This window comes from Mus musculus, chromosome 9 (assembly GCF_000001635.26).
Source record: "Mus musculus strain C57BL/6J chromosome 9, GRCm38.p6 C57BL/6J".
NCBI lineage: Eukaryota > Metazoa > Chordata > Mammalia > Rodentia > Muridae > Mus > Mus musculus.
This window is the reverse complement of record NC_000075.6, coordinates 64,960,580-64,986,981: the sequence shown is the minus strand read 5'-3', so window position 1 is coordinate 64,986,981 and position 26,402 is coordinate 64,960,580. Positions and strand designations below refer to the sequence as shown.

Genomic DNA, 26,402 nt, shown 5'->3' with positions numbered 1-26,402 from the left:
AACTTGTGCTTAAACATCATTTAATCTCATGAGTTTTAAATGGGTAAAGTGCTTTGTTCAGGCACAGTGACTCTGGCAGGAGCCTAAGGGAGTACTGAAGGCAGTCACGAAGCACTGGGTGAGCACTGTGCAGGCACAGCCTGGGAGGCCTGACTCTCCCATCAGTGCTCTCAGAACCACTGGCCAGAACCTTGCTGAGGTACAAAGCTTGATCACTGTCAGAAACTAGGAAGTTACACAGGACCCGAGAGACATTGCTTCTTAGGAGTCTGACATTTTGGAAGCTGTATTATATTCAAGGGATAAGATAGATCAAAACACCATTTGTTTCTAAGTGCAATCACTATAGAAAATCAAATATTTAATTTTCATTTAAAAACATGAACAGGAGTGATTTTACACATATTGTGGTTACAGTCTAAAAATGTGTACCTTGGGATACACCAGAAGCACCTGAGCATTGCCACTTGTATTTTAACAAGTTCTAAGAAAAAAATTGAAACTCAATGGCATCGGGTTTGTACTTAGGCAAGTTCTAGACATCTGGATTGCTTCTTCCAAGCACAGAAGTTTAAGAATGTCCTTGTAATTGAGACATGAAGAGTCGCTTTCTGGATGCTAGACGGCCCTGGCTGCCTAGGCTTCTTCCTGCGCTCGCTCCTCATCTGTCCAAGCTTCTCAGGAGCTGTGCCTATCATGGAACAAAGGCTGTTTCTGGACCTAGAGACTGAGCCCCAGACAACCAGCCTTCAGACCTTTCTCAGACTGCAGTAGAAACATTCAGACGGGCAAATGCTGTTTCTGATAGAGCTGGAGAAGGTTTTAACTCTAAATTGCCTTCAGACAAAGTGAACGTGAAGGAACGCTCCAGAGCTCAGCATCACATTCTTTCAGTGCTGCTCCCTGAGAAGTCTGTGTGCAGGGGTGTGATGTTGTGGTCATATATGGCATACTCAGTGCTGGCCAGCTTGAGCTGCTGGGCAGCGTGGGTGAGCTGGAATGCGGCGTCTGGGTGGGCTGTGTCCGGCAGCAGGGTACACTCCCTCTCCAGCATGTCGGCCACCCCTTTAAGCAGGTCCAGGAAACCAAAGGCTAAGGCAGCTTTTCGTAACCTGTTCAGCTCCTGAAACACATGGATAGTTCTCTTCACACAATCTCCAAGCACTCTGCTTAGACTTAGTTCTCTTTGACCCTCACTTAGGAAGCAGTGTTTTACACAAGGACCAGGGACAGCAGCGTGATGCATAACTGGCCAGTGATGTCTGCTGCATGCTCAGCTCAGCAGCTAGAATCGTCAGCAAGCTGATCACAGTTAATGCAGTTATGCCAAACAAAGCAAGCACCTTGCATACAGGATTCGTGCTGACTCTGGGGACTGGTTTCCCTCTCCTAATCAGGCATGGGAAAGGCTGGCTCCAGATGTCGGCCTCAGCCTGGTGCCTCTCTGATTAGATATGGAGTGAGTGACTGAACACATTTGGAGGAGACAGCAGAGGAAGCACCCACCACTCGCTCGAACATGTTGTGGCCAAGCTGGGTGGCTGCTGTGCTCTCAAATGCCCTGTTTACACAGGGAGGAGGCTCCTTCCTCGTGCACTTGAGGAACTGAAGCAGCCAGGTGTCAGGCCTTTTCTAGTTCTCAGACGTGAAGCTAGTTATAATGTATCAGGAAAAATAAAAGACCACCTCAGGACTGTACAAGCATGCTTGCTTGAACAGAAAGAACACTAGCAAACATGTACAAACTGCAGAGATAGGCTGCAGCTGAGCCCAGGTCCAGGGCTTATGTGGATCACAGAGTTTGGAGGTATGGCTGGCTGAGAGGCTTTCTGACCAAACTCTGATTAAAACTATATTTTGTCCAATTTTCCCAGATTGCTAGTAACTAGATTGAAAGACAACAGTGATAAAGGTAGTAAGATGTTACTCAGACAAGGTAGGTGTGCTCTCCGGAAGATATACTCACCCAAGGGTAAATTTTATTTTTATTTTCATTTTTATGTATATTGGTGTTTTGAATACACACACACACACACACCATGTGCATACTTGGTGCCCTCAGAGGGTCAGATCCTCTGGAACCATTTAGATGGTTGTGAGCCACTGGGAGTTGAAAGTCCTCTAAAGTAGAAAGTGCTCTTTAACTTCTGAGCCATCTCTCTAGCCCCTACATATTATTGTACTTTAAAATTAACAGGCTAAGGCCCACCTCAAACTGCACTTAATCTAATTCAGCCAAACTCCAAGGGGGTAAAACAGTGAGTCTAGCCAGATCTCCAAGTTCTAGGCCAGCCTGATCTCCATAGCAAGCTATAAGCTAAGCCAGTAAGAGCCTGCCTTCCTTTCCTTTCCTTTCCTTTCCTTTCCTTTCCTTTCCTTTCCTTTCCTTTCCTTTCCTTTCCTTTCCTTTCCTTTCCCTTTTCCTTTCCCTTTTTTTCCTTTTCTTTTTCCTTTTCCTTTTCCTTTCCTTCTCTCTTAAGGTGAGCCCAAATGTCCCCACTCCACTTCATCCCTTGTCACTTTGGTCCCTGAAGAACCAGTGTGATTCTAGACTAGCTAGGCATGATTGCAGAGCACATCCATTCCCTTACACTAACTGTTGGCTAGTCATTCCTTGAGGCAGCTTCTGTTGTGTTCTGGGACATTCCCTAGGGATCATGTGCAGTGTTTGCTGGGGTTAGCCCTAATACCCACGCAAGAGTGGTGAGGTTGTGCTGGGATTCATGGTCCCTTTGAGCTGCTTGCTGAGCCCCTCACAGCAACCTTCTGCACAGGACTGTGTCATTTAGGCTGGATTCAACTGGATTGGGAGAGAGGAAGAGCCTAGCCAGCCACCCCTGATTGCACTGTTAAGAAAACTGATACACGCGCACCCCAATGTAATCGCTCTACACATTCATACTTCTACCCACTAGGTCCACCTTTTCCTATGTCTCACCTTATAGAATGTCTGTGTTTTTTCAGGGAGCTTCCTTGCATTTCTTAAGATCTTCTGTACATCTGTCTATGAAGCATAAAAACAGTTCAACATTAGAATTCTGTGGCTTTGGGGAGAAAAATGAGTAGTTTTAAGCGTTTAAAGACATGGAAATAAGGACAAACTTCGTGTCAGCATGGAGACTCCTGAGACGCTTTCAGTGCTTTTCTCAACAATGGCTACAGCACTGCCCTCTTAGAGAGCTTCATGGTATTAAACTAATAATTGTCTCATCAAAATAGACCCAGGATACCCACATATCTATGGCTAGACCATCAATGGGAAAAGGGAAACTGAATGAATACAGAAAAATGAAGTTGGACCCTTAGCTCACAGGACATTTTTTTTTAAAAATTCAACTTAAAATAGGGCTGGAGAGATGGTTCAGTGGTTAAGCATACAAGGGTTTCTTGTCTGGAACTAGATAATGCCAATGGTCATCCAATAACATAAACAGTGTTTAACCCATACATTTTTTAATGGCTGCAATGGTAAATTTAATACTTACCTTTCTATCTCCTCCCCCCCCCCCCAAACCCCAAAACAATTAAAACAGTAACAGCCAGGTTTGGTGACTGTTACTTTAGTGAGGCCTTTAACCCCAGCAGCACTCAGGAGGCAGAGGATGAGGGCTGTTTGTGAGTTAAACCCCAGTCTGGTTTAGAGCCAGTTCTAGAGCTGCTAAGGCTACAGTAGAGTGAAACCCTGTCTTACCCCGAACAACCCCCATCCCCCGTCCCCTCCCTGCCAAAAATCCACAACCTTAGCACTTGAAGACTTGTTTTCAAGACAGGGTTTCTCTGTGTAGCCCTGGTTGTCCTGGAACTCACTTTGTAGACCAGGCTGGCCTCAATCTCAGACATCCGCCTGCCTCTGCCTCCCAAGTGCTGGAATTACAGGTGTGCCCCACTGCCTGGAGCATGCAGACTTTTAAACTAAAAGGCAGTGCTGGCTCCTGAGGCCCCACCCTCACTGAAGGTCTATTATCAGTTGATGACCCTTTGGTGAGGGCTCCCTTTGTTCTCTTAAGGGACTTGCCCCTGGTGCATGGTAGCTTATGAATTTGGGGAGGTGATGTGTTGGGGAGGGCCTGGGAGTACTTGGGAGGGGGGATGTAGATGTGATCAAATACATTATGCTGATATACAAAATTCTCAAAAAATATTTTAAAAATTTCAGCTCTGGCTGAGTATTGGTGATACTCACCTTCAATCCCAGCACTTGGGAGGCAGAGGCAGATGGATTTCTCTGAGTTTGAGGCCACCCTGGTCTACAGAGTTCCAGGACAACCAGGGCTACACAGTGAAACAGTGTGTGTGTGTGTGTGTGTGTGTGTGTGTGTGTGGTATGTTGGGGGTTGGGGATCCAGTGCTGATACACTAGGTGTGATGGTTCATGTCTGCAGTCTCAGCACTTGGCAGGTAGATACAAGAGGATTAGGGGTTCAAAACCAGCCCAACCTATACAGTGAATTTGGGTCTAGCCTGGACTACATGAATCTGTTTTAAAAATATAAAGAATAAAAAATAAGATCCAATGCTGAACAAATCCTTCTGTCCAGAAATGTTGCCATGCTTATTGTTATTAGACAAGAAAAACTATACAGGCATTTGCTTCTTTTTTGACCTTGGTAGCAGGAAGCCCAGAACCAAAGTCCTCAAACACAAGTGCCATTTTGCCTCTGGTTGCAGGCACAATTGTTTCCATTTTCCCTCTGGTTTTGTTATTGCTCTAAATTTTGTAAAAAATGGTTGTGTTGTGTATGTGTCTCACTGTAGGCCATCTCATGTCCTTTTGGAAAACAAGGGCAGACATTAGAAGTAAATGAATTACACAGTAGCAAAGGAGAGAGCAATCAAACCCAGCCCCCTGCCAGCCCTCTGGAAGCACTGTGTACCTGCAGGCCACTTGGTTTGATCCAGACAGTCACATTCTGGGCATAACTTCGTTTGTTTTTGGGCTGCAGGGGGAATGGGCTCTTGTTGTCATCCTCCCCATAAGGATTTTCTTTAGCATCTTAAAGAAAAAGACAATTTTGAAGACAACACCTAGCAAACACAATTACATTTCCAGTTAGGTGACTAGCTTTTGAATTGCTCTATCATTAACAGAAAATTACATTAACTTCAGTCATGCTGGAGAACCTGTTCTCAATAGCTGAGTCACTGAAGTAGGAGATTAGACAGTCTGCAGGGACCTAGTGTAATGTCCTAAAGGAACCAGCTTCACATGAGCTTCACACAAAGGCCAAGGGCAGCAAACCAAACACACACACTGGGAAAACTCACTTTATAGCTACAGCATACCCACAGCTCTATATTTTAGCCCAGATCTCTTCACCCAAACTTTGTAGGATACAAGAAACATCTACACTTGAACTCAATTTTATGTTCTTAAATTTTAAATAAATTTAAATAATCTCATGTGACTAGTTAACTACGGAGTCACACATGGCAGGAAAAAAAGCCTGAGTTACAGTGCAAGACCTTGTTTCAATACTCACACACGGGCACACACATGGACATGCATGCACACAGACATGCATGCAAAGACACAGACACACATACACACAGAGACACACACACTCAATTACTTTATATAGCCAAATTCTTTAATTAAAGCCACTGCAGTCTGTAATATGCAGACCCCTGGAATTACAGGTGCGCACCACCACACCGGACATATGAGGTGCTGAGGACTGAACCAAGGGCTTCATGCATTGCCAGACCCTACCAACTGAACTCCATCACTAGCACTGGAATGCAGATTGTCTTTTTATCTCCTACCTGGATTAGGGCCACCAGCACACAGTCTCCTAACTGTTGCCCTGAGTGCTGGCATCACAGCAGAAGGAGCTATCATCATTCCGCCTCAGCTGTGCTTTCCCAGTACCTGCACACAGTCACTTGGGAGCAGGTCTTTTCTGCTCTCAGCCAGTCTCTAACCTACTCTCTGCCCCTCCAGCACTCCAGCTTCTTCTTCCCTTCCCACAGGTGTCTGTTTGCTTCCCCGGCCCTTTCTTCCTCCATCAGCTTAGCAAACTCAGCTGGCGTGCCTCTGCCCGGGAAGATCTCCTTCCTAAGTCCCAGGCAGCTGTCAGATCAGCTGTGCTCCTGGCTGTGACCTGACCTCACGCACTGTTGGGTCTACTCCCCATCAGACTTTGAAAACTTCAGCTCTTTTATTCACAGGGCACAGACTAGATAGCAGACAGCTCTAAAATGGAAATGGAGCCAACTGGGTTAAGGGTAATGGTGAGAACAGAGCTGGAGGCCTGTTCCAAACCAAAGGAAGGGTGGAGTGAGCAGAGCAGTATCAGCAGTGAGAGTGGGGGCAGTGCAGTCCAGCCGAGACCTGGAAATGCAACATGCAAATATGGAGGGACACCAGGTGAGACTCAAGGTCCAGATCTGGGAGTCTGAACCCACTATACCTGAAGGAACAAAAAGAGCACAACAACAGGAGAAACCAAAGGACATTTTGGAAACGGAGGCAAGAAGAGAAAAGACATCTGTAATTCTATACCTACATTGTACCATGCACTTTACATACACTTCCTGTTGAGATTTGAATGGGAAATGTCCCCTGGAGAACCTTTCGGACAGGGCAAATACCCAGAAATGGGCTCTATGGGCGTGGGAGTTGAGGGTTACAAGCCAATTTCCACCAGCTCAACTCTACTTCCTGATTCATGGAGATGGGACAAGCTATGCCTTAAGTTCCCAATGCCACAGGTGGATGACCTCCAGCTGCCCCACTGATCACAATGGTGACAAGAGGTAGAAAAGACAGACTAGAAACAGCAACAATGCCAGTGAAGTGAGGGAAAAGCGTCTCCAAAAGGAAGATGGCTGTGTGGTCTGAGAACCCTGACTGCACAGTGGGAACACGCGGGGTTTTCCGTTCAGAGCGCAGAATGACACTATACCTGCTTCACTCCCTGAGCCGAGACAGCTGAGTTCAAGCCTTAAACACTCTGAGGTCCTCCGTGTATGCACCCACATCAGAGAGCTCGGGAGTGCTCCAACAACACTCAGACATTCATAGCAGCAGAGAGACAACAATGTCAAGTAAGTAAGATCTGTCTGCATTATACCTGAGATGGGCCCCAACTGGGCCATTTTCCCAAGCCACGGGAGAGGTTCTGGGCCAGGCTCGAAGAGAGACATCATGAGGTTTGATTTCTTCTTGCTGTCTGCTTGGGAGTAGAGCATTCCATGCCATTCAGGCCTAGATGAAGAGAAGATGGGTGATCAGAACGTCAAGCCTAGGACCGTCAGGTTATAGAAGTCTAGGTTCTGCCTTTCTGAAAACAGTCTTAAGTTTTTGGTCAGGTGTAGTACTTCACCAAAGCCAAATCTTAAACTTGAAAATGAACTTAATATTTCCAACTCTCTGAGATACATATTAGTCAGACAAAACTGTGTGTGTGTGTGTGTGTGTGTGTGTGTGTGAGGAGTGTAAGACTGAGCATATGTGTGAGTGTGTGTGAGTGTGTGTAGCTCTGTGTGCACTGAAAGCGGTTTAAGAGAGAACAGAGCTGTGAAAGTACAGCAGGTCTGAGCCTGGGCGCAGAGCAACACATGCCGCAGCCCTTGGGTCCCTCCGGTTGCCTCCTGGAGTGACAGCAGCAACACCAGAGGCAAGGTCTGCAGCAGTGAGGGAATTCTGCCCAAGCTTCTGAAAGGGCCCTGGGAGAGCCCCACAGGCAGAGGCAGCGGGAGCGTGGGTGCCAGGAACCAGAGCAGGCCTCTCTCAAAGGCACCTGTCCATCTTGCAGAGGACCAGAAGGTCATATCGCCTGTCATCCAGTTCCAGCCCTTGGTCTCCATGGACACCCTGCTCTCACCTGAACACACACACAGGTGTATACACACAAAAATAAAATAAATAAAAAACCTACTGTATTCTTTTGGGAATTTTCATTCAAGCAGAAATGGAGATATGCCTCCTATGATTAATCTTAACTCCTTGATCTTTTATATCCGACAAAACCGGGTCATGGCCAGAAGGCCCCCTCCTCTTTTCCAGTACCAGGTGTTACAGGAAGAGAAGCAGACAGCTTTGCAGGCTTCACGACTACAGACAATATGAAAGCTGGTTCTTTCCACACAGGGAAGGAACTCAGAGCAGCCGCATGCGTTCTGGACTAAGCATGCAGGTTAAGAACTCTGGCTCTGGGTTTGCTATCTTTGTGATCTTGGGCCATTTCCTGTCTCTCAAAGCTTCAGTCTCCTCATCTGTGCAGTGTTGGGGTGGCATGAGCTAACAAGCAGCAGTAGGTAGTGTGGGTTCCCAGAAACAGAGGTCACTATGAGAGGCACTATCCATCTTGCAGAGAACCAAGGTTTGCTTCTCAGCACCCATGCAAGATTTAAAAAGGAAAACCTTTTGGTATAGCAGTAATCCCAGCACTTTAGAGCCTGAGGCATGTGGATCATGTATGTGTGAACAGTTTGGGTCACAACAAAATTCTCTCTCTAAAGTAAACATGTGACTAACAACTTAAAAGAGAAGATATATAACATTAAATCGATGCAGTTAAAAAGGTCACCTCCCACTAACTTTGTGGGATAACTAAGGACTGGAAGGTAATGGAGGTGGGAAGGGTATGGCAGGAAAGGGAAGAGTGACCAGGATCTTTCCATGTCTTTCCTTAGGTCTGTGAAACGCTCCACTGTGTAGCTCTCTCTGGGTCAGCAATACAAATGAACCCTTCCTACCCTAGTTGGACAAGTGCCACCATTCCTTCCACCTTCAGGCTGCCGTGGAGCAGGACACAGAAGTTGGGTATTTTGCCAGCAATCTGATTGGCTGAATTCTCATCTTCATTGTCATCAGTGATGCCAGCACCCACCTCGTCACCTTCTGTAAAACAGGTTAGCATATTAGCTACAAAATTCTCAACTCTTAACTATCTCATGCTTTGAAGGGAACTACATGGAACTGTAAAGGAACATTATAACAAGTTACAAAATCACAGTTTTCCACAAAATGTCCATATAAAAACTTCAAATACATTAATCTACGTATATGAAACAGCTAGCAGAGGCAGCCCACAGAGAGAAGGGGTCTTGGGATCCATGGTTATAGGGTTCCTGTTGGTGGATGATGGGAAGGTCTGAAATGGATGGTGATGGTGGCAATACAGACTCTGTAAACATACTTTAAAGAGCCACCACTTGGCCTTGGCATGGTGGTACATGCCTTTAATACTAGCACTAGGGAGGCAGAGGTAGGCAGTTCTCTGAAAGTTTTGAAGCCAATTTGGTCTACAAAGTGAGTTCTAGGACATCCAGGGTTGATTCACAGAGAAAAGAAACCCTGCCCCCTCCCACCAAAAAAGATACCATTTATTTACCATGAGAGAAATTATCATTTTTCACTTTTTAAAAAAAGCATGCGTACAGATGCATATGCAGATGTGTGGAGGCCAGAAGACAATCTCAAGTGTTAGCTTTAGAAATGCACCCACTCTGAGCAGGCTTCGAATTGGCTTGGAGCCTACCAACCAGGCTAGGAAGGCTGACCAGTGAGCCTCAGAGCTCCTCCTGTCTCTGCCTCCTTAGCCTGGGATTATAAGCTTTTATTACTCCATCTGGATTTTTTTCTTTAAAACATTCACTCACTCATTCATTCATTCATTCATGAGACCTATCTACCCCAGGGTACCTGGCCTACGAGTGTGTACCCACTCAGCTCTTTTACATAAGTGCTGGTGACTCGACTCAGGTCTTCATGCTCTCAAGACAAGAACTTTATTACTTTACTAACTACATCATTTTCCTACCTGTTTAAAAACAAACAGACAAACAAACTTTTTTTCGGAGGGGGTGTACTGGGTATCAAACTTAAGTCTTTAGACTTGATAGATATATTATGCTTTACTACTGAGCTCATTTAACTCTAATTATCCTCTTTAAATAGAAGTCTATGGCTTATGAATTATATAGCCCAGGGGAGTTGTATATAAAAACAATTGCATAGCATTCCTATAGAAAATTCATTGAGATGCCATTGGAGACTCGAGGCACCAATCTAAAGAGAATCAGACATAGAAGTATCAAGTGTGGCCCAAGCTGACAGCCCTCACACTGGAGAAACAAGTTCAAAGTACATAATGGTATGAACTTCTTGGCTAAAGGTCTCAACTCTAGGGTCTCCCATACACTGCTGTAGGTGAATCTTCTTACAGTTAACTTTCCTCTAAAAACATCTGTCTGATCGCTTACTCAGAGACTCTTTATTTCAACAGGAGGGATCTTCATGATAGCTTGGTATTCAATGCACATTACAATCCTGCCCTGTTCTGCTTTCTTATTGCCCCTATACTGTTCCCTGCCCCCAATATGTTGCTTACTTTCTGCTTAGCAACTATATAGGCATACAGAATACTCCTAGGATGTGACAGTTAGGACAATCTGGCTGTTCTCCGAAAACATAGGTTTATAAACACAATGATCCTAATAAGCTGCTGTACATGAATATCAAGATTTTGCTTGTGAACTAGGCACGGTGGCTCATGCTTGTAATCCCAGTACTTAGGAGGCTGAGTGTGAAGCTAGCCTACAGTACAGAGTTGAGACCTTGTCTCAAAACACATAGAAAATAAAAGAGCATTACAATGCTCCTTGCTGTGAATGAGTGACTAAGGCTCATGGGATGATCTATACGCCAGCTCTCATAGTAAAGCATTCACAGACACAGAGGACACAAGAAGGGAGGTGTGACCTGAAACACATATTTCCTGAAGAGAACTGCTAAATATAAGGTAGATGGTCAACTTAGAACACAGCAACGAACATTTCAAACAGCTAGGGGTTGGCATACTTCAGAGATGCTGAGATTTGGGGATATGACTTCACAGCTCCTAATGCAGCAATGTACAGTCTGCAGTGAAGCCTCCCAAGCAGGAGTCATGATGCATGCAGTCATGCTCTGTATGCATGGTTGGAACTGGCAGAACAAAGCTGTGTCCTTTCCCCTTTTTCTCTCAGTGTGTTCCTCTTAGGAAAGCCCTGAGTAGAGATCCTAGAGCTACCACCTCTGAAGAGGTCTTCCACCATCAGTCCCCAAACCAGTGCACAATGTAACGTGTCAAAAGCTTCCACAGTGAAAGGCATCACCTTACCTATTCTGGGATCTGAGGCAACGTTAGCTTTCTGAAATCCAGTTCAGTGATAGTGCTTTTCCATTCAAGTCTGCCCAGCGGGCCAGCTTACCATCCGGCACTGAGGAATGACTTCAGAAAGCACAATGCCCCATGTAAACCAAAGGGAGAAGAAGAGAACTCACCTTTGTTAAGTGCTATGGGCAAGACCAAATGCCTGGACAAAACTGGGGGGCTGGAAATATCAGCTATGTCAATAAAGCCCACTATTTCCAAGTCTGTAAGCGAGAAATCAACACAGAAGTATTCACAATAGGGAAAATGCATTATTTATATGTGTTAGATTCTAAAAAAATATTTCAAGGCAAAAATTTCAAATATGATAACTAGGAAAATTGTTAAACTTTTTTAAGGTCATAGATAATTTTCATTTTAAGTACCTTAAACTGTAATGACTTTTACTTAATGAATTCAAGTTTTATAACAAGACAAGGTAAATTTTATTTTTATGAGGCTAGGAACTTAGTCAAGGCAAAAGCTTAAAGGTCGAATTCTCCTGTATAATCAAGGGCAGTAAGGTCACATATGGAGAGTGTTAAAGTAAGTACAACAACCTCATTCAGCCTTTGGAAGGTAGAGCCACCATTTTAAGAACATTCCTTTGGGATGTGAAGATGGCATAGTGGCTAAGAATGCTTGAACATGAGGACTGCAGTTAGAATCCCCAACATTTCACAGAAACCAGAGTGTAACTCGTACCTCCATATGAGTTATAACTCCAGGCTCAGGGGATATTGACATAGGTCCTGGGAGACTGCAGGTTAACCATCAAAGCCAATGAAATGGGAGCTTCTATTTTAGTGAGAGCCTGTCTTAAGGCAATAAGGCATAAATAATAGAGGAAGACCCACAATGTCTTCCTTTGGCCTCTGCATACACCTGCACACTCTTGTGTATATACCACATCCATACTAAAAAAGAAGCTTTACTTGAGAAAAAAAATTCTATACAGAATAACACAATAATGATTTCTTTCCTTTACAGCAGCCATGCTATGACCCAAAAGTATTTCCTAAAAACAAACCTAAAATAAAAGTTCCTGGGTGGGTGTGGTGCAAACGCCTTTAATTCTAGGACCTGGGAAGCAAAACTGGCAGGATTCCAGGCCAGCCAGAGCCTTCTAGTGACACCTTGTCTCAAAAATAAAATAAAACACTAAAGTTAAACTGAATTTTTAATAAAATATTAGATTATGTAAGTAATTAACACAAAACTTTGAAAATATAAAAACTGTAAAGAAAATAGACTCATTCACTATTTCAGTTTTTCTCCTAAGTATATCCAGAAGCACACATTAGCCACATTAGCCGAACAGTTTCAGGATCCCAGGATCGTGCTGTGTATCCCAAGTGACTACTTCTGTGGTACAGCAGGGTGTGTCCTCCCTGCAGGCCGGCTGTCAGCGCCTCCCTAGCTGAGCATTTAATGGCTCTGAGCTGAGTAGAGAAGGGCTTGCGACAAACACTTGGGTGACTTAGGTACAAGTTACAAAGTATAAGACTAAAAGTTTATATTGGAAAGAAAAGAAATATTTAGATAAAGGGCAGGAGGGAAGTAGAATTTGGTTTGAAGGCACTAAACCCTAGGTACAGTTTACTATATTCTGTGACAATGAACCTGGGTCCTACTTCTGGACAGCCAAAAGCTAAAGGCACAAAAGCAGAAAGCCTGCTCACAGGCTTTCATTCTAAAATTTCTACACCCCAAACCATCAACACTTATTTACTTTAATTACACTTTATTAGAAATAAGTCACACTTATTTCTAATCATTTATTGAGTGGGCAATTACCTGTTGAGCATCTAGTAACTGTCAGACTATATTAGGCCAGGCATCAGCAACTCTTAGAGCGATGATGTCTGTCCCTGAGAGCTCTGACATGCACTCACCACTCAGGAGTCTTCCAGCCAATGGAAGACAGTTCTCTCCTGCAACTCTCCACAATTCAAAGTTTTCAAATTCAGCTAAGTATGGCATCAACAAACATGCACTAGATCGAAGCAGTAGGATGCAGAAAGCATTTTGTTTTGGGCTTAATACAAGAAGCAGGGCTAGAATGGTTTCGTCTACCAGAACTAAGAGCTTAGCAAATGACTGGTTCATTCCCCACACCTACTCATTAGGACTGAAAGAAGCAACTAACTTCCAGGGTCACAGTGTACAAGTCACAGCGCCAGAGCTAGAAGACAGCTCTTCATATACCTTAGGTATGATGCTAATGAATCTCAGAAGCTTTACCAAGAATCACCTCAGGTGGCTCAGATAGCTCAGCTGGAAGAACACTAGACCGAAGACCTTATTATCATTTTAAGTCAATCTGTCTGTTTTTCTTTTTTTTAAACTCTAGTAACATGTAGTTATAGTGACCAAGGATTGGAGATTAACTTAAGCTCTTACCCAAAAACAATAACCTGTCATCTCTTAGGTAAGTTAAAGATAACAGAAAAATTAAGAAGGAAGTTTCAAACAGTTACCTGTGTTAATGACTTTAGGGATGGGGTCAATTTCTTCATCTATAACAAAGGGCTCTGGCCTGGGGAAGACTTGTACATCAGCCGTTAGGTGGCCACACTTGAGAACAGCATGGAAAGGTGTGTACGCCAGATCTATCAGCTTTCTAGAAGACATTACAGAGCAGATATGACACATATACAAGAAATCTTTAAAGATGCAAACTTTGTTATTGTTTCCCATTGATTCTAACCTTAGCATTTGGGACACAGAATACAAGCTGACATTTGTGATAAGATTTCAATTCAGAGAAGGCCCAAACAATTTAACGTTAGAAACTGCTGAGCATTATAAGGAAGTCAGTTTTGCAGGCTAATATATAGACTCAGTTATACTTAATCAGAAAACGAGAGAACTTTTAAACCTACTGCTTCTGCTCATTTTATCTGAGAGCTGGGCTCCTGGGGAGAACTGAGTCACACAATCAGCAATAATAAAACAGATATTCTTCCTAGCTGTCAAACTATACTCTGAATTAAATATTAAGATGGAAGGCTTTACACATATACTCACCCAAACATAGATTGCACATTTTTCAAACACAGGGGGCCATCAATAGTAAAAATTTGCCCTTCACCATTATTTAAGTCTATGAGTCGTTCAAGGCATTCCAAGGAATCGGTGCTCTGAAGCTGCAGAGAGAGAAGGGAGGAGGGCACAAATCATCAATCACTCTAAGCACACCAAGACTAGCGTAACAGCAGCAGGAAACAACTGGGATGGTTTTCTTAACAGGAAATGACAGAGAAAGAACTACAATTTGAAAGAAAATTGGAGTAGAGAAAAGTCAAATAATTTTCTCAAGTGGAAAAACTAAGCAGTCTAGCATTTAGTAAAGCATGCTAACAGTAATATTATTTTACCAAAAAATTAAAACACATACTCTTTCAACATTTATGCTGCAATGGACATAAGAACTTCCAAATAAGGGACATAACACCCAGAAGAACACCTGGATCCCCCACAACCCACCAGCAGAAAGAAAGACAACCCCAGCTATGTTCCTAAGTTGGGAACATCTGAATGTCAGTGAGCATTTGAGATGCAGTCTTTAAAACTGTAACCAGCCTCAGTTGAAATCAGTGGAGACAATGCTATGGCATACATAAGAAAGCATTAACAAATGTATCAACAAAGATACTAAGCCCTAAAATTTAGTTAATCAAACTAAAAAGAGTTGAGTAAAAAGTATTACCTCCTCCAAGTTCGCCATGCACATGACATATAACTTAGATGGGAAAGGGAAGGGGAGTGGAAACCTGTTGCTCTCACTTCTTTGATTCTGAGTAGCTAGGGAGTGTCGCAGTGACCCCCTGCCAATACCAAGACAGCCATCAGTCACCAGAACAACCTGTATGTAAAAACAAGAAGATTGTACATTAAATTATATATACACACACACATATATATGCATACACACACATATATACATATATACATGTGGGGTGGTTCTGTGGGGTGATAGACACATTTGATGTTTTATACACGTAGAACATCTTTTTTTTTTTTTTTTTAGGTTTTCAAGACAGAGTTTCTCTGTGTAGCCCTGGCTGTCCTGGAACTCACTCTGTAGACCAAGCTGGCCTTGAACTCAGAAATCCACCTGCCTCTGCCTCCCGAGTGCTGGGATTAAAGGCATACGCCACCAATGCCCGGCTAGAGCATCTTTTATTCTTTGACAAGTTCAGCTATATAAATGTTTTTGATCATGTCCACTCTCCCTATCTCCTCCTCCATTTCTCCCCAGGCTACCCACTTTATTTCCTCCTCCTCCTCTCTGTATTTTAACGGTGAGTACAATTAATGGTGCCTTTATTCACATGAGTGTGGAGTCACCCCTGGAGCCTAGCAACCTCCCAAGGGCTACACTTTCAAGGAAAAAATGACTTTCCTTCCTTCAGAAGTCATCAATTGCCAGTCTCTCTCCTCAGGCCCTCAGGCCCCTCCTTGATCCACTGGAAATCTACGGCTTGATCTTATGCAGGGACTACAAGGACTGTGAATTCATGAGTGGGATGGCGTGTCATGTATGGAACACAGTATTTCACAGAACTCCCCCCACATCCTCCAGCTCTTACATTCGTTCTTCAGCCTCTTTCTCAAGGTTTCCTGAACCTTGGATGGGAGGTATGTTGGAAATATAGCTTAATTGAACTGGTGCTTATATACATTTATGCACTGTGAAGTCAATGAACTCTGTATCTAAAATATACACATTTTCATCTATGTTATTATTGTTATAATAATAATAACAACAACAACAACAATAAGTTTTGTTTTTTTAAAGACAGTGTCTCACTTTTAGGCTCTGGCTGGCTTGGAACTCACTCTGTAGACCAGGCTGGTCTCTAGCTTAAAAAAGACCTGCCTGCCTCTGCCTCTTGTGTGCTGGGAATAGAGGTATGCACTACTACACTCAGCTCTAATTGTGTTTCAAAGGTCTACTTTCAAACATTTAAAGGAAAAAAAGCAATCACAGACAATTTTCATTTAGCTGCATTTTTGTTTGTTTTTTTTTGTTTTTGTTTTTTTTTTTTTTGAGACAGGGTTTCTCTGTGTAGCCCTGGCTGTCCTAGAACTCACTTTCTAGACCAGGCTGGCCTCGAACCCAATTGTTAGATAAGTTTAATACTGAAGGCACTGGCATAAGAAATAGTAAGATTCATTTGTATGTGTACTTAGAAGATCCAGCTCAAACATCCGAATTTTGCTACTTTATTTATTTATTTGTAAAGATTTATTTATTTAGTTTATGTATGTGAGTACGCTGTAGCTGTCATCCAGAAGAGGGCATCAGATCTCATTACAGATGGTTGTGGCCACCATGTGGTTGCTGGGAACTGAACTCAGGAACTCTGGAGGAGCAGTCAGTGCTCTTAACCACTAAGTTATCTCTCCAGCCCCTTGCAATTTTATTTTATTTTTTGCTGCTTTATTTTTAAAGATGACAAATCCTATTCTTCGTCAACCAAAAAGATACTGCTTTAAAAGTGCATCTGGGGCTGGTGAAATGGCTCAGTGGGTAAGAGCACCTGACTGCTTTCCGAAGGTCTGGAGTTCAAATCCCAGCAACCACATGGTGGCTCACAATCATCTGTAACAAGATCTGACACCCTCTTCTGGTGTGTCTGAAGACAGTGTACTTACATATAATAAATAAATAAATCTTTTTTAAAAAAGTGCATCTGGTCTGTTACTTGTCCTTCTGACTTTTAAAGTGTAAAAACATCTTGTAAGGCCATTTTGGTAGCAGCGAACAAAACCTTTAAAAAATGCATGTTTAACTTACAATTTGAAAGGTATCTGAAAAGCCATTTTCTCTATCCCCACTGCTTTAAGGTGATAGTGAAGCCCTGGGTGGATGTCCTAAGATCCCAAAGGAAGATTATTGGTTCTCTTCAGCCTCGTAAATGGCTGCAGCGTGTGGGATACCAACACCAGCACTGATGTCTACAGTCTCAAATGCTGAATGGAGATCCCTCAGAAGGCCTGGGCCTTTGGGAAGACTTTCAATTGAAAATAGGGGATTTCTTTTACTAGGAACCAACAATTTCTAAATAGTGGTTTACTTCTTTTTTGTTTTTTGTTTTTTTGTTTTTTCGAGACAGGGTTTCTCTGTATAGCCCTGGCTGTCTTGGAACTCACTTTGTAGACCAGGCTGGCCTCGAACTCAGAAATCCGCCTGCCTCTGCCTCCCAAGTGCTGGGATTAAAGGCGTGCGCTACCACGCCTGGCTAGTGGTTTACTTCTTATACTACTTATAAATAAATCTTTGGGCCAGAGCAAGTAGGGACTGAGTGAGCTGGGTTGACTGGAGCGAGCAGAGGTCCTAAAAATTCAATTCCCAACAGCCATATGAAGGCTCACAACAATCTGTATAGCTACAGTGTACTCATATACATAAAATAAATAAATCTTCAAGAAAAAAAAATTAAACAAAATCCAAAACCCAAGAACACCAGTTCTTAGCCATGGCCATGGAAGAACCAATGAACTACCTGCTACCTGCTGACTGCCACTTCAGAAGACGCTGACAAAACTGTCTATTTAGTTTACTATTAGAAAATCTGATATTCATTTGAATATTCCAGGTATGCACATAGTGCACAGACATAAATACTGTTTTCCTGAAAAGAATGAACCAAAAAGTATTTTCTGTCTTCTTAAAGACTTATGTTTATTTTCTTTGTGTATGTCCGAGTGCCTGCATGGCAGGGTGTGATATGCTTGGCTCAGGGAGCGGCACTATTTGGAGGTATGGCCTTGTTGGAGGAAGTGTGTCACTGTGGGGGGTGGGTTTTGTTTTTCTGTTCATCTTCAGAACAAGATATAGAACTTTCAGCTCCTCCAGCACCATGCCTGCCTGGATACTGCCATGCTTCCCACCAAGATGATAATGGACTGAACCTCAGAACCTGTAAGCCAGCTCTCAACTAAATGTTGTCCTTATAAGAGTTGGCTTGGTCATGGTATCTCTTCTCAGCATTAAAACCCTAGCTAACTAAGACCTGAGAAGACAAAAGAAGGCATCTTTTGGAGCCTTCTCCTGGAGCTACAGTTACAAACAGGTGAGTCCCACTGTGGGTGCCAAACCCAGTCTCCTGCACAAACAGCAAGTGTTCTTAACTTTGCCATCGCTCCAGTCCCATTTGTTGTCTTCTTTTAACAAGTGTTTACTAATGTGACTTAACTGTAAAGTGATACAGGTTCCTTTTGAGCCCAAGAGTTCAAATAGTATGGTTTTCACAGTAATAAAATAGGTTTTCTTTTCTCCCCCAGTTTGACTTGAGATGTAATTTTCATGCAGCAAAACTGAGCATTTTTAGTATAAATTCTGACACTGTATTTGATTACATAAGCATCCTCCCCCCCCTACAAAACAGGCAGCCCACTACCTCCTATATCCTTTCATCCTCTATAGAACAGGCAGCCCACACTTCCTATATCCTTTCATGTCTTTCAACCAGCTCAAGCCTTCCCTCACTGCCAGGTAACGGCAATCTTGTAACTATTGTTCCTTTTAAAAAATATTTTTCATATTTTGCCTGTATGTATACATACCTGTATGTATGTTTCCGTATGTGTGTATATATGTACGTACATAGGTATGTGTATCATGTGTGTACATGGTTTCCAAGGAAGCCAGAAGAGGGGATCAGATCCTGAGACTGGAGTTACAGAGGTGAGGTGTTACCATGTTGGTGCTGAAAATCAAATCTGGGTTCTCTGTTAGAGCAGCCAGTATTCTTAATACCTGAGTCACACACACTGCCTCCCTTGCTTAAATTGTATTTGTTCATTTTCTGTGTATAAAGTGTTTTGTATGTCTATGTATCATATGGATACCTCATGCCTTTGGATGCTCTGAGTCTGGGGTTACAGACAGTTGCGAGCAGCCATGTGGGTGCTGGGAATTGCTCTTAACCACTGAGCCATCTCTTCTATTGCCCTTGTTTTGTTTTTGTAAGACAGGGTCTCACTTGGTAGTACAGGCTAGTCTCAAATTGGCAATCCTCTAGCCTTAGCCTCCTGAGCACTGGAGTTATTGGCATGTATACTATGGAGTGTACTACATACCTGGCTTCACAATTTTACTGTGAATTAAAAATTAAAATACCAATGATGCTATTGATACTAAATTCTGACTTGACTTTCTAATATAAAGTCATATATCACAAATGGGGGCAATCTGACCCAAAGGCCGTACCCTAACCATTGCCTAGGTTGGTAAATCAAGCAACAGTCATGCTCGCTCCTTTACTATGCGGTGGCGGCTATCATACTACAACTGCAGTGAGTGAGTGGTGTGGAACCCTGCAAAGCCTCCACACAGGGAAACTGCGGGCTGCTATGTTTTCCTGCTGGCCGTGTTTGCCCTTCTTCTGGGCACATCTGTTTATACACGTCTGACTCCCTTTTCTGTTGCTGTCGACTTTGACTTGATGCTAACATGGAGCCACTGCAGACCCCACATAAGGAGCAGGTAAGTTGATGGTACTTCTCTCTCCAATTCCACACAATCTAGACCCGAGACGCAAGTTTGCTGAATAAACTCTACACTGAAGTGATGGAGAAAGACCAGATTGTATTGATGTTTACAATTCTATAACTCAAAACTACCACCTTTCTAGGGAGTGCAGTTCTTAAACTCCACTGTGAGCCCTTGTCTCCTCTACACTGGTACTACATTGTAGTCAGTTTACTAGGAAGATGTTTGCCTTGAGGCATAATTTTGCTGGCTCATGTGCATATTAGCACAAAGTGGATTAAATTAGTATGATGAGTTAGAGTGACTTGGTGCCTTTTTCATATACTCTTTTCTTTCTCTCTCTTTTCTCTTTTCCAATACTGGGGCTTGAACCTGGGGCCTTTGTGCCTGTTAGGCAGGTGTCCTGCCACTGTATTACAGCCCCAGCATTTAGTGCCGTTTTCAAAAGACATGAACAGTATAAAATATGGTTTGTGGAATGCTGAAGCCTCAGCAGTTGCATTTTACTCAGGGCGAGGAGAAAGAATCTACCATTACCTGGCAAGGAATCGCTCCACCCCATTCTTGCTGGACAATATTGCAAACGCCGACTAATGCAGACTCCAAGCAGGTTTTGTCATAATCATCCATGTTACTCAGTGCTTCCTGTTGAATAAAAAAATACAAGTGATGCCAGGCGGTGGTGGCGCACGCCTTTAATCCCAGCATTTGGGAGGCAGAGGCAGGAGGATTTCTGAGTTTGAGGCCAGCCTGGTCTATAAAGTGAGTTCAAGGATAGCCAGGGCTACACAGAGAAACCCTGTCTATAAATAAATAAATAAATAAAAATTTAAAAATTACAAGTGTTTACCGTTCTCTTCGTTATTAGAAAACACAAGATTTTCAAAGTACATATGCTACAAAGGGGATACAGTGCCTCTGGGAGCCCCAAAGCAGATTTTTTAAACAAAAACAGTAAGAGATTTTTCTCAGTATAAGGAACAATTAAATTAGCTTTCTTTCTTTCTTTTTTTTTTAAAGACTTATTTATTTATTATGTATGTGAGTACACTATCACTGTCTTCAGTCACAGCAGAGGAGGTATCAGATCCTGTTACAGATGGTTGTGAGCTACCATGTGATTGCTCAGAATTGAATTCAAGACCTTTGGAAGAGCAGTCAGTGCTCTTAACTGCTGAGCCATCTCTCCAGCCCCCTAAATTAGTCCCAAGCCTGTGTCTAAGTGGGCTTGAAGGAAAATACTAAATTCAAAAATGAAAACACATCACAAAAATGACAACCGTATCAAACGTTAACCACATTTTACACGCCATTTCCAGCATGTGTGTCTGACCGTCATTCCACTCCTTTTAAACAATGAAACCAAGGTGCAGAACAACCGAGTAACTTTCTGGTGAGAGAAGGCAGAGCCTGCCGTCAGAAGCCAGGCAGCCTGATGCCAGAGCTCCAGATCTTAACTGTGATTGCCCAGTTGCATACAGCAAGTCCATACAGACTCCAGAACATCAGAACCCTTAAGCTTAATCACTTATAAGAAAGTTCGTAAGACCCAAGCATGCTGGTGCCTCTAATGCCAGTGCTCAAGAGGCTGAGGAAGACTGAGAATTGAAGGTTTGCCCGGGTTCCACAGCAAAGATCCTGTCCCAAATCCCCCTAAAGTGATCCAATACATTTAGAAAAAAAAGGGGGTGGGGGTGGGGGACTAAAGTAAGAAATGCCTTAACACAAATGTTTTCCATATATTTCTAAAGTACTTAGTGTGCCTGTATGTGCAAATGTGTGCGTGTGTGCATGTATGAGCCCTCAGAGATCAGGAGAGGTTTCGATGTCCTGAAACTGGGTTACAAACACTTATAGTTACTATGTGGGTGCTGGGAACTGAACCCTGTGCCTCTGCAAGAGCAGTGTTAAGTACTCGTAGCTGCTGAGTCATTTCTCTAGCCCTTTCCCATACATAGTTTTTAAGTTTAAGCTAAACTGATCCTTGTTTCCTAACTTGCCTAACCTTCATTTAAACTGCTCAGTTTAATTCCACAAATACTGACTAATCACTGGGGGCATGGTACCATGCTACGCACTCTGGAAACATTGATCATTTAAAGATGTCAGAGAGTAAACTGTTTAGCACACCACAGAAAAGCCCGGAAGACAATACCCACTGGTCAAGGTTTTAAAGTGTATCTTGGTATCTGCAAATCAGTTATTTGTCAGGATAAACATAATTTAAAATGTTTACAACAATGATTGATTTAAAAAAAAAAAGGACGGGTTATTTTCCAGTTTCCTAAGTTGTGTGGGAAACTTTGCTTCCTGCCGGGCAGTGGTTACACACGCCTTTAATCCCAGCACTGGGGAGGCAGAGGCAGGCAGATTTCTGAGATCGAGGCCAGCCTGGTCTACAGAGTGAGTTCCAGGACAGCCAGGACTACACAGAGAGACCCTGTCCTGAAAAAACCAGAAAGGAGTGGAGTTTAAACATAAAGATGCTGGATTTTAGCATTCAGATTGCAGAAGACCAAGAGAGGAAAATACAGCAACATCCTTATCTCATGGCTCTGCCAGAAGAAAGCCAAGACCTTGTGAATCTTGTTTTGTTATAGATTGTATACCTACGCTCTTTGAAACAATTCCAAGTTCTAAAATTGTACTGATTTTAGCAATCATAACACTGTTTTTCTCCCAGTCCATTTGAGCTCCTTCAATATCCACAATAGCTTATTCCTATGCGTACCTGCAGGGTGTTGTAGTCTCTCGTAAAGGGGACCATCAGCTCCCACAGTGACGAAAACACCACCAGCGCTGTGAATTCAAGCTTGTAATTTGTGGCCATGTGTTCAAATAGCATCGTCAGGCCATGGGCAGCCAGGTGCTTCCGCTGGTATTCCTCAGAGCCCTCGACAGACACAGGTCGGGTCATGGACAGGGACACATCCATTACCACCACAGTGGGCATGATGGACAATTCTAGCACTCCCTCTCAGCACACAGCCAGCTACAACCAGAGAAATGCTGTGGAAGAGAAATAAGAGTTTACATATCCTGGGAAGGAAGGGTTTTTTCCTTATGTATAAGAGTACACTGTAGCTGTCTTCAGACACACCAGAAGAGGGCATCAGATCCCATTACAGATGTTGTGAGCCACCATGTGGTTGCTGGGATTTGAACTCAGGACCTCTGGAAGAGCAGTCAGTGCTCTTAACCACTGAGCCATCTCTCCAGCCCCAATTTCTTTTTTCTCAACCACAGTTTAAACCACTTTCCCAGAACTATGTGGTGGTGAGCACCACAGAATTACAGGAGAAGGAAAACACAAAGCCTAGTTGACCATGAGGGCCTCTCCTAGACACACCCACTAACCAGCATAAACCAAGAACATTACATTCAATTCATTAAATTCTTTGACTATGGAGCTTCCACTTTACACAACTCCTACTTCAACTCCTTAACAATTTACTGAAGAACAACCTAGCCAGTATATGGTATGTACTACCTGACAACTGCTAACTTTTTTGCCAGTGTCTTGATGAATATTGTTTCATATTTAAAATGAAATAAGATTCAGTATGGAGAAAACATATCTTCTTTTCTCAAGAATAAAGTTCCCAGATACTCAGATCTGCTCATGTGGGTTGAGACTGTTGGTCCTCTATTCATCTGCAGAGTCAATAACATTTTATAGAGCTATAAATAAAGGACACAGATTATATATAAAGAATGAGTAAAAAAAAAAAAAAGCACTTCACAATATGCGTATGTGTATGTGTGTACAGGCTGCATGCGAATTCATATAAATCACATTGTAGGCCAGGCAAGGTAGCATATGCCTTTAATCCAAGTACCCAAGACACAGATTTGTGAATTCAAGGCCAGTTTGGATTTCATAGTGAGCGCTAAGATAGCCAAGGCTATATAGTAAGACTCTGTCTCAAAAAACAGAGGTGCATGCCTATAATCTCTGCCCTAGCAAGGTGGAGAGTCAGCCCAAGGTCATTCCTAGCTATGTAAGGTGTTTGAGGCCAGTCTGAGCTATATGAAACCCTGTCTCAAAGGACCAAAATAGGAAAAAAAAAATCACATTGCATACATCATCTAGAATTAGGGTAGATGCAACAGATTCAAAATGTAGTGTTCTCTAATTTAACAACAGGCACTGCCCTTCAGTACATGTCCAACTGTAACTGTGTGACAGTCTGCAATTCCTTTGTAAGTAGGTTGTTGGGAACTCAGCACATACTAGTTCATGGCAACAATGTTATATGTAAGAGCAGATCAAACAGGAAAAGCCTTTTTTTTAACCACATATTGGCCATAGATACATCTCACATATTGTAACAGCTCATGTATCAAATACCAATGAAGTTAACCCAGAGAAAAAAGTTTTACTTTTCAGACTCTCTTTACCAGTCCAAAATGTTAGACAGTAGGAAAGAAAATTAAAAGAAAATTTCATTTTTTATTCAGTGTATGTATCTGTGTGAGCGCCTGCCATACATGAGCAGGTGCCCTCAGAGGCCAGAAGAGGGTGTTAGAGTCCCTAGAGTTGGACAGGTGGTTGTGAGCTGCCTAATGTGGGTGCTGGGAACTCAACTCAGGGTCTCCAGAAGTGCTCTTAACCACGGAACCACTCCAGCCCCTAAGGAAAAATTAAATATGTATCCCTCTCTCTGTCTCATTAAACAATGTGTTAAACATATTCACTCTTCTGGGAGATGACATGACCTCACCACCCCCGACACCCCCCACCCCCAAGCATTACTGCCCTGTTTTGCTACATACTAGCATTTTCCTAGGTCCATGCTGCCTAGGAAAAGTGAGTTCAGAACTGTATTAAATGAGGTCACTAAGGGCAAGGATCACAATAAGAGTTTGCTTCATATTGGGCAGTGGTGGCGCACACTTTTAATCCCAGCACTCGGGAGGCAGAGGCAGGCGGATTTCTGAGATCGAGGCCAGCCTGGTCTACAGGGTGAGTTCCAGGACAGTCAGGGCTACACAGAGAAACCCTGTCCCGAAAAACCAAAAAAAAAATAAAAAAATAATAAAATTTTAAAAAGACTTTGCTTCCTAATGTCTACTCAGGTTTACATCTGGCACACAGCAGGTGCTCATCAAAATCTCAACATAACCAATGAACTACCCCTAATACAACATACATTAATTCATTAGGAAAATACATTGTAAATTTTAACTCTGTACACAAAAATACACTTTCTTATTTAAGCAGAGCCACCAGGGAGTCCTGCACTTCTGCTCAGGTGCAGTTTATCCAGCTCTTGTGGGTCACATTTATGCACGGAAGCCTTTATGGTTTTTAAAGCTGATGATCACGCCCTCACCTCTTAAGAGATTGAGAAACAGTTTTCTGGATCAAGTACCAACAAGCACTTCCAGTCCATGAAATTGCTGCTAGCACTGCAATGGGTGACCGCAGCTGTCAGTCTGGCCTTCTCTGAAGACACCTGAGAAGCTGGCTCTTTCTCCTGACTGATGCATTTGTGTCAGGGCCCGAGTGCACTTCCTCAGCCGTGGCCGACTTGTGGCAATCCAATTTTGTTTTTGGGTTGTAAGCACTGGGATAAACGAAAGAATGGAACGTCCCTGAAGGCTGTTTCACTCAAGCAGTCTGGGCTTAGCCACAAAACTGAAAAATAAAAGATCTCTCATTAGTAGATAACACGATGTATTTCTCACTTGGGCTGACTCTGATCAAATTTCCCCACACCGCCCTCAGCCTTTCCAATTGGTACCATTTTACAATGTTTCAGATAACCAAGGGTTTTCTTTCTCCTGGACAGTCTACTCCTGATGATACATCCTCGCCACATGACTGCTCTAAAAGCCATCAATTACATTTATAGTTCTACTCTGAAGGGGATCATTAGCCCATTCATAGCAATTTGACGCTCAGGAATCTCTCAAAGCTCCACTTCAGTTTCTAAGTGCATACACGTCGGCTTTTCTGTCGCTCTGGCTTGCCCTACGAATTCCTCTAAATTCTCAGATGATTAATATCTGAATGGGTAGCCTGAAGTGCAGCAGAGTTCACTTAAGACTGCAACTGAAGAATAGACCTTTACCTTTAAAACGAGCCCAAAACATTTGTTGTATGGAACTCTCGGGGAAAGAGGGGACGGAAGTCTCAGGGTCCAGGGACGGAAGACTCTCAGGGGAGGAAGAAACACGGCCCCAAGCGCGGAATCCTGCTGCTTACAAGACCCGGGCCACACAGAGGGCAGGCCTGTCGCAGGCCCTGGAGCCAGCGCCCCTGAGACCGCCACCCTACGCGGGCCTCAGAGAAGGTCCGCCGCCCGCCCTGTGTTGTTCCTTCCACTCCTTCCCCTGTAACCCCAACCGCCATCGAAACACAGCCCTCAACAGGCACATTCCCTGACTTACCCGGAGCCCATCTCCAGCCTCTGTCCGTCCGCTTAAACCTTCCGTCCGCGCGCCATAGCCGGAACTTAAGGGCCGTGCGACATAAGGGAACCCGGAGGCAGCGAATAGCGTGGGCTGGGCGGGGCTTCCAGCCCACGGGCGCTGGGTTGTGGCTCTCCCGGGACGCTAGGGGGTGCTCCTCCTCTGTCTCTTGCCCACGGAGCCCCAATTTCCTCCCAGGCTGAGCCCTGCGGGGGGTTTCTGGCCCTTCCCCCTTTGTCTTACCCCATTCTGGGTGCCTCCCTCCATTTATCTCTGCTTTGCCTTTTTATTAACCTGTAGACCCCTGGCCAGTGTCTAACATTTCTGTCATTGCTTTT

General features: G+C 43.4%; 1 protein-coding gene and 1 long non-coding RNA gene across 3 annotated transcripts; one reads left to right on the top strand and one right to left on the bottom strand.

The window, feature by feature from the left end:
• On the bottom strand, window positions 1-26,150 carry Ints14 (integrator complex subunit 14). 2 transcript variants are annotated; one of them, NM_001077631.2, is made up of 13 exons: window positions 26,044-26,150; window positions 24,984-25,288; window positions 22,379-22,656; window positions 20,185-20,292; window positions 14,854-15,009; window positions 14,172-14,290; window positions 13,622-13,764; window positions 11,273-11,365; window positions 8,701-8,845; window positions 7,074-7,207; window positions 4,875-4,993; window positions 2,939-3,004; window positions 1-1,123 (listed from the first exon to the last, which is right to left on the bottom strand). In NM_001077631.2, exons 3-13 carry the CDS (start codon window positions 22,598-22,600, stop codon window positions 881-883), a joined length of 1,548 nt encoding a protein of 515 aa, NP_001071099.1. In that variant the 5' UTR covers window positions 22,601-22,656; window positions 24,984-25,288; window positions 26,044-26,150; the 3' UTR covers window positions 1-880. The 2 variants fall into 2 exon arrangements, with proteins under 2 accessions (NP_001071099.1, NP_780362.2); NM_175153.4 differs by having other exon boundaries at window positions 25,725-26,052.
• Gm25640 lies at window positions 15,270-19,730 on the top strand. The gene is made up of 2 exons (XR_001779209.1): window positions 15,270-15,785; window positions 16,998-19,730. It is a non-coding gene; the product is annotated as a predicted gene, 25640 (long non-coding RNA).
• Window positions 26,151-26,402: the final 252 nt, after the last annotated feature.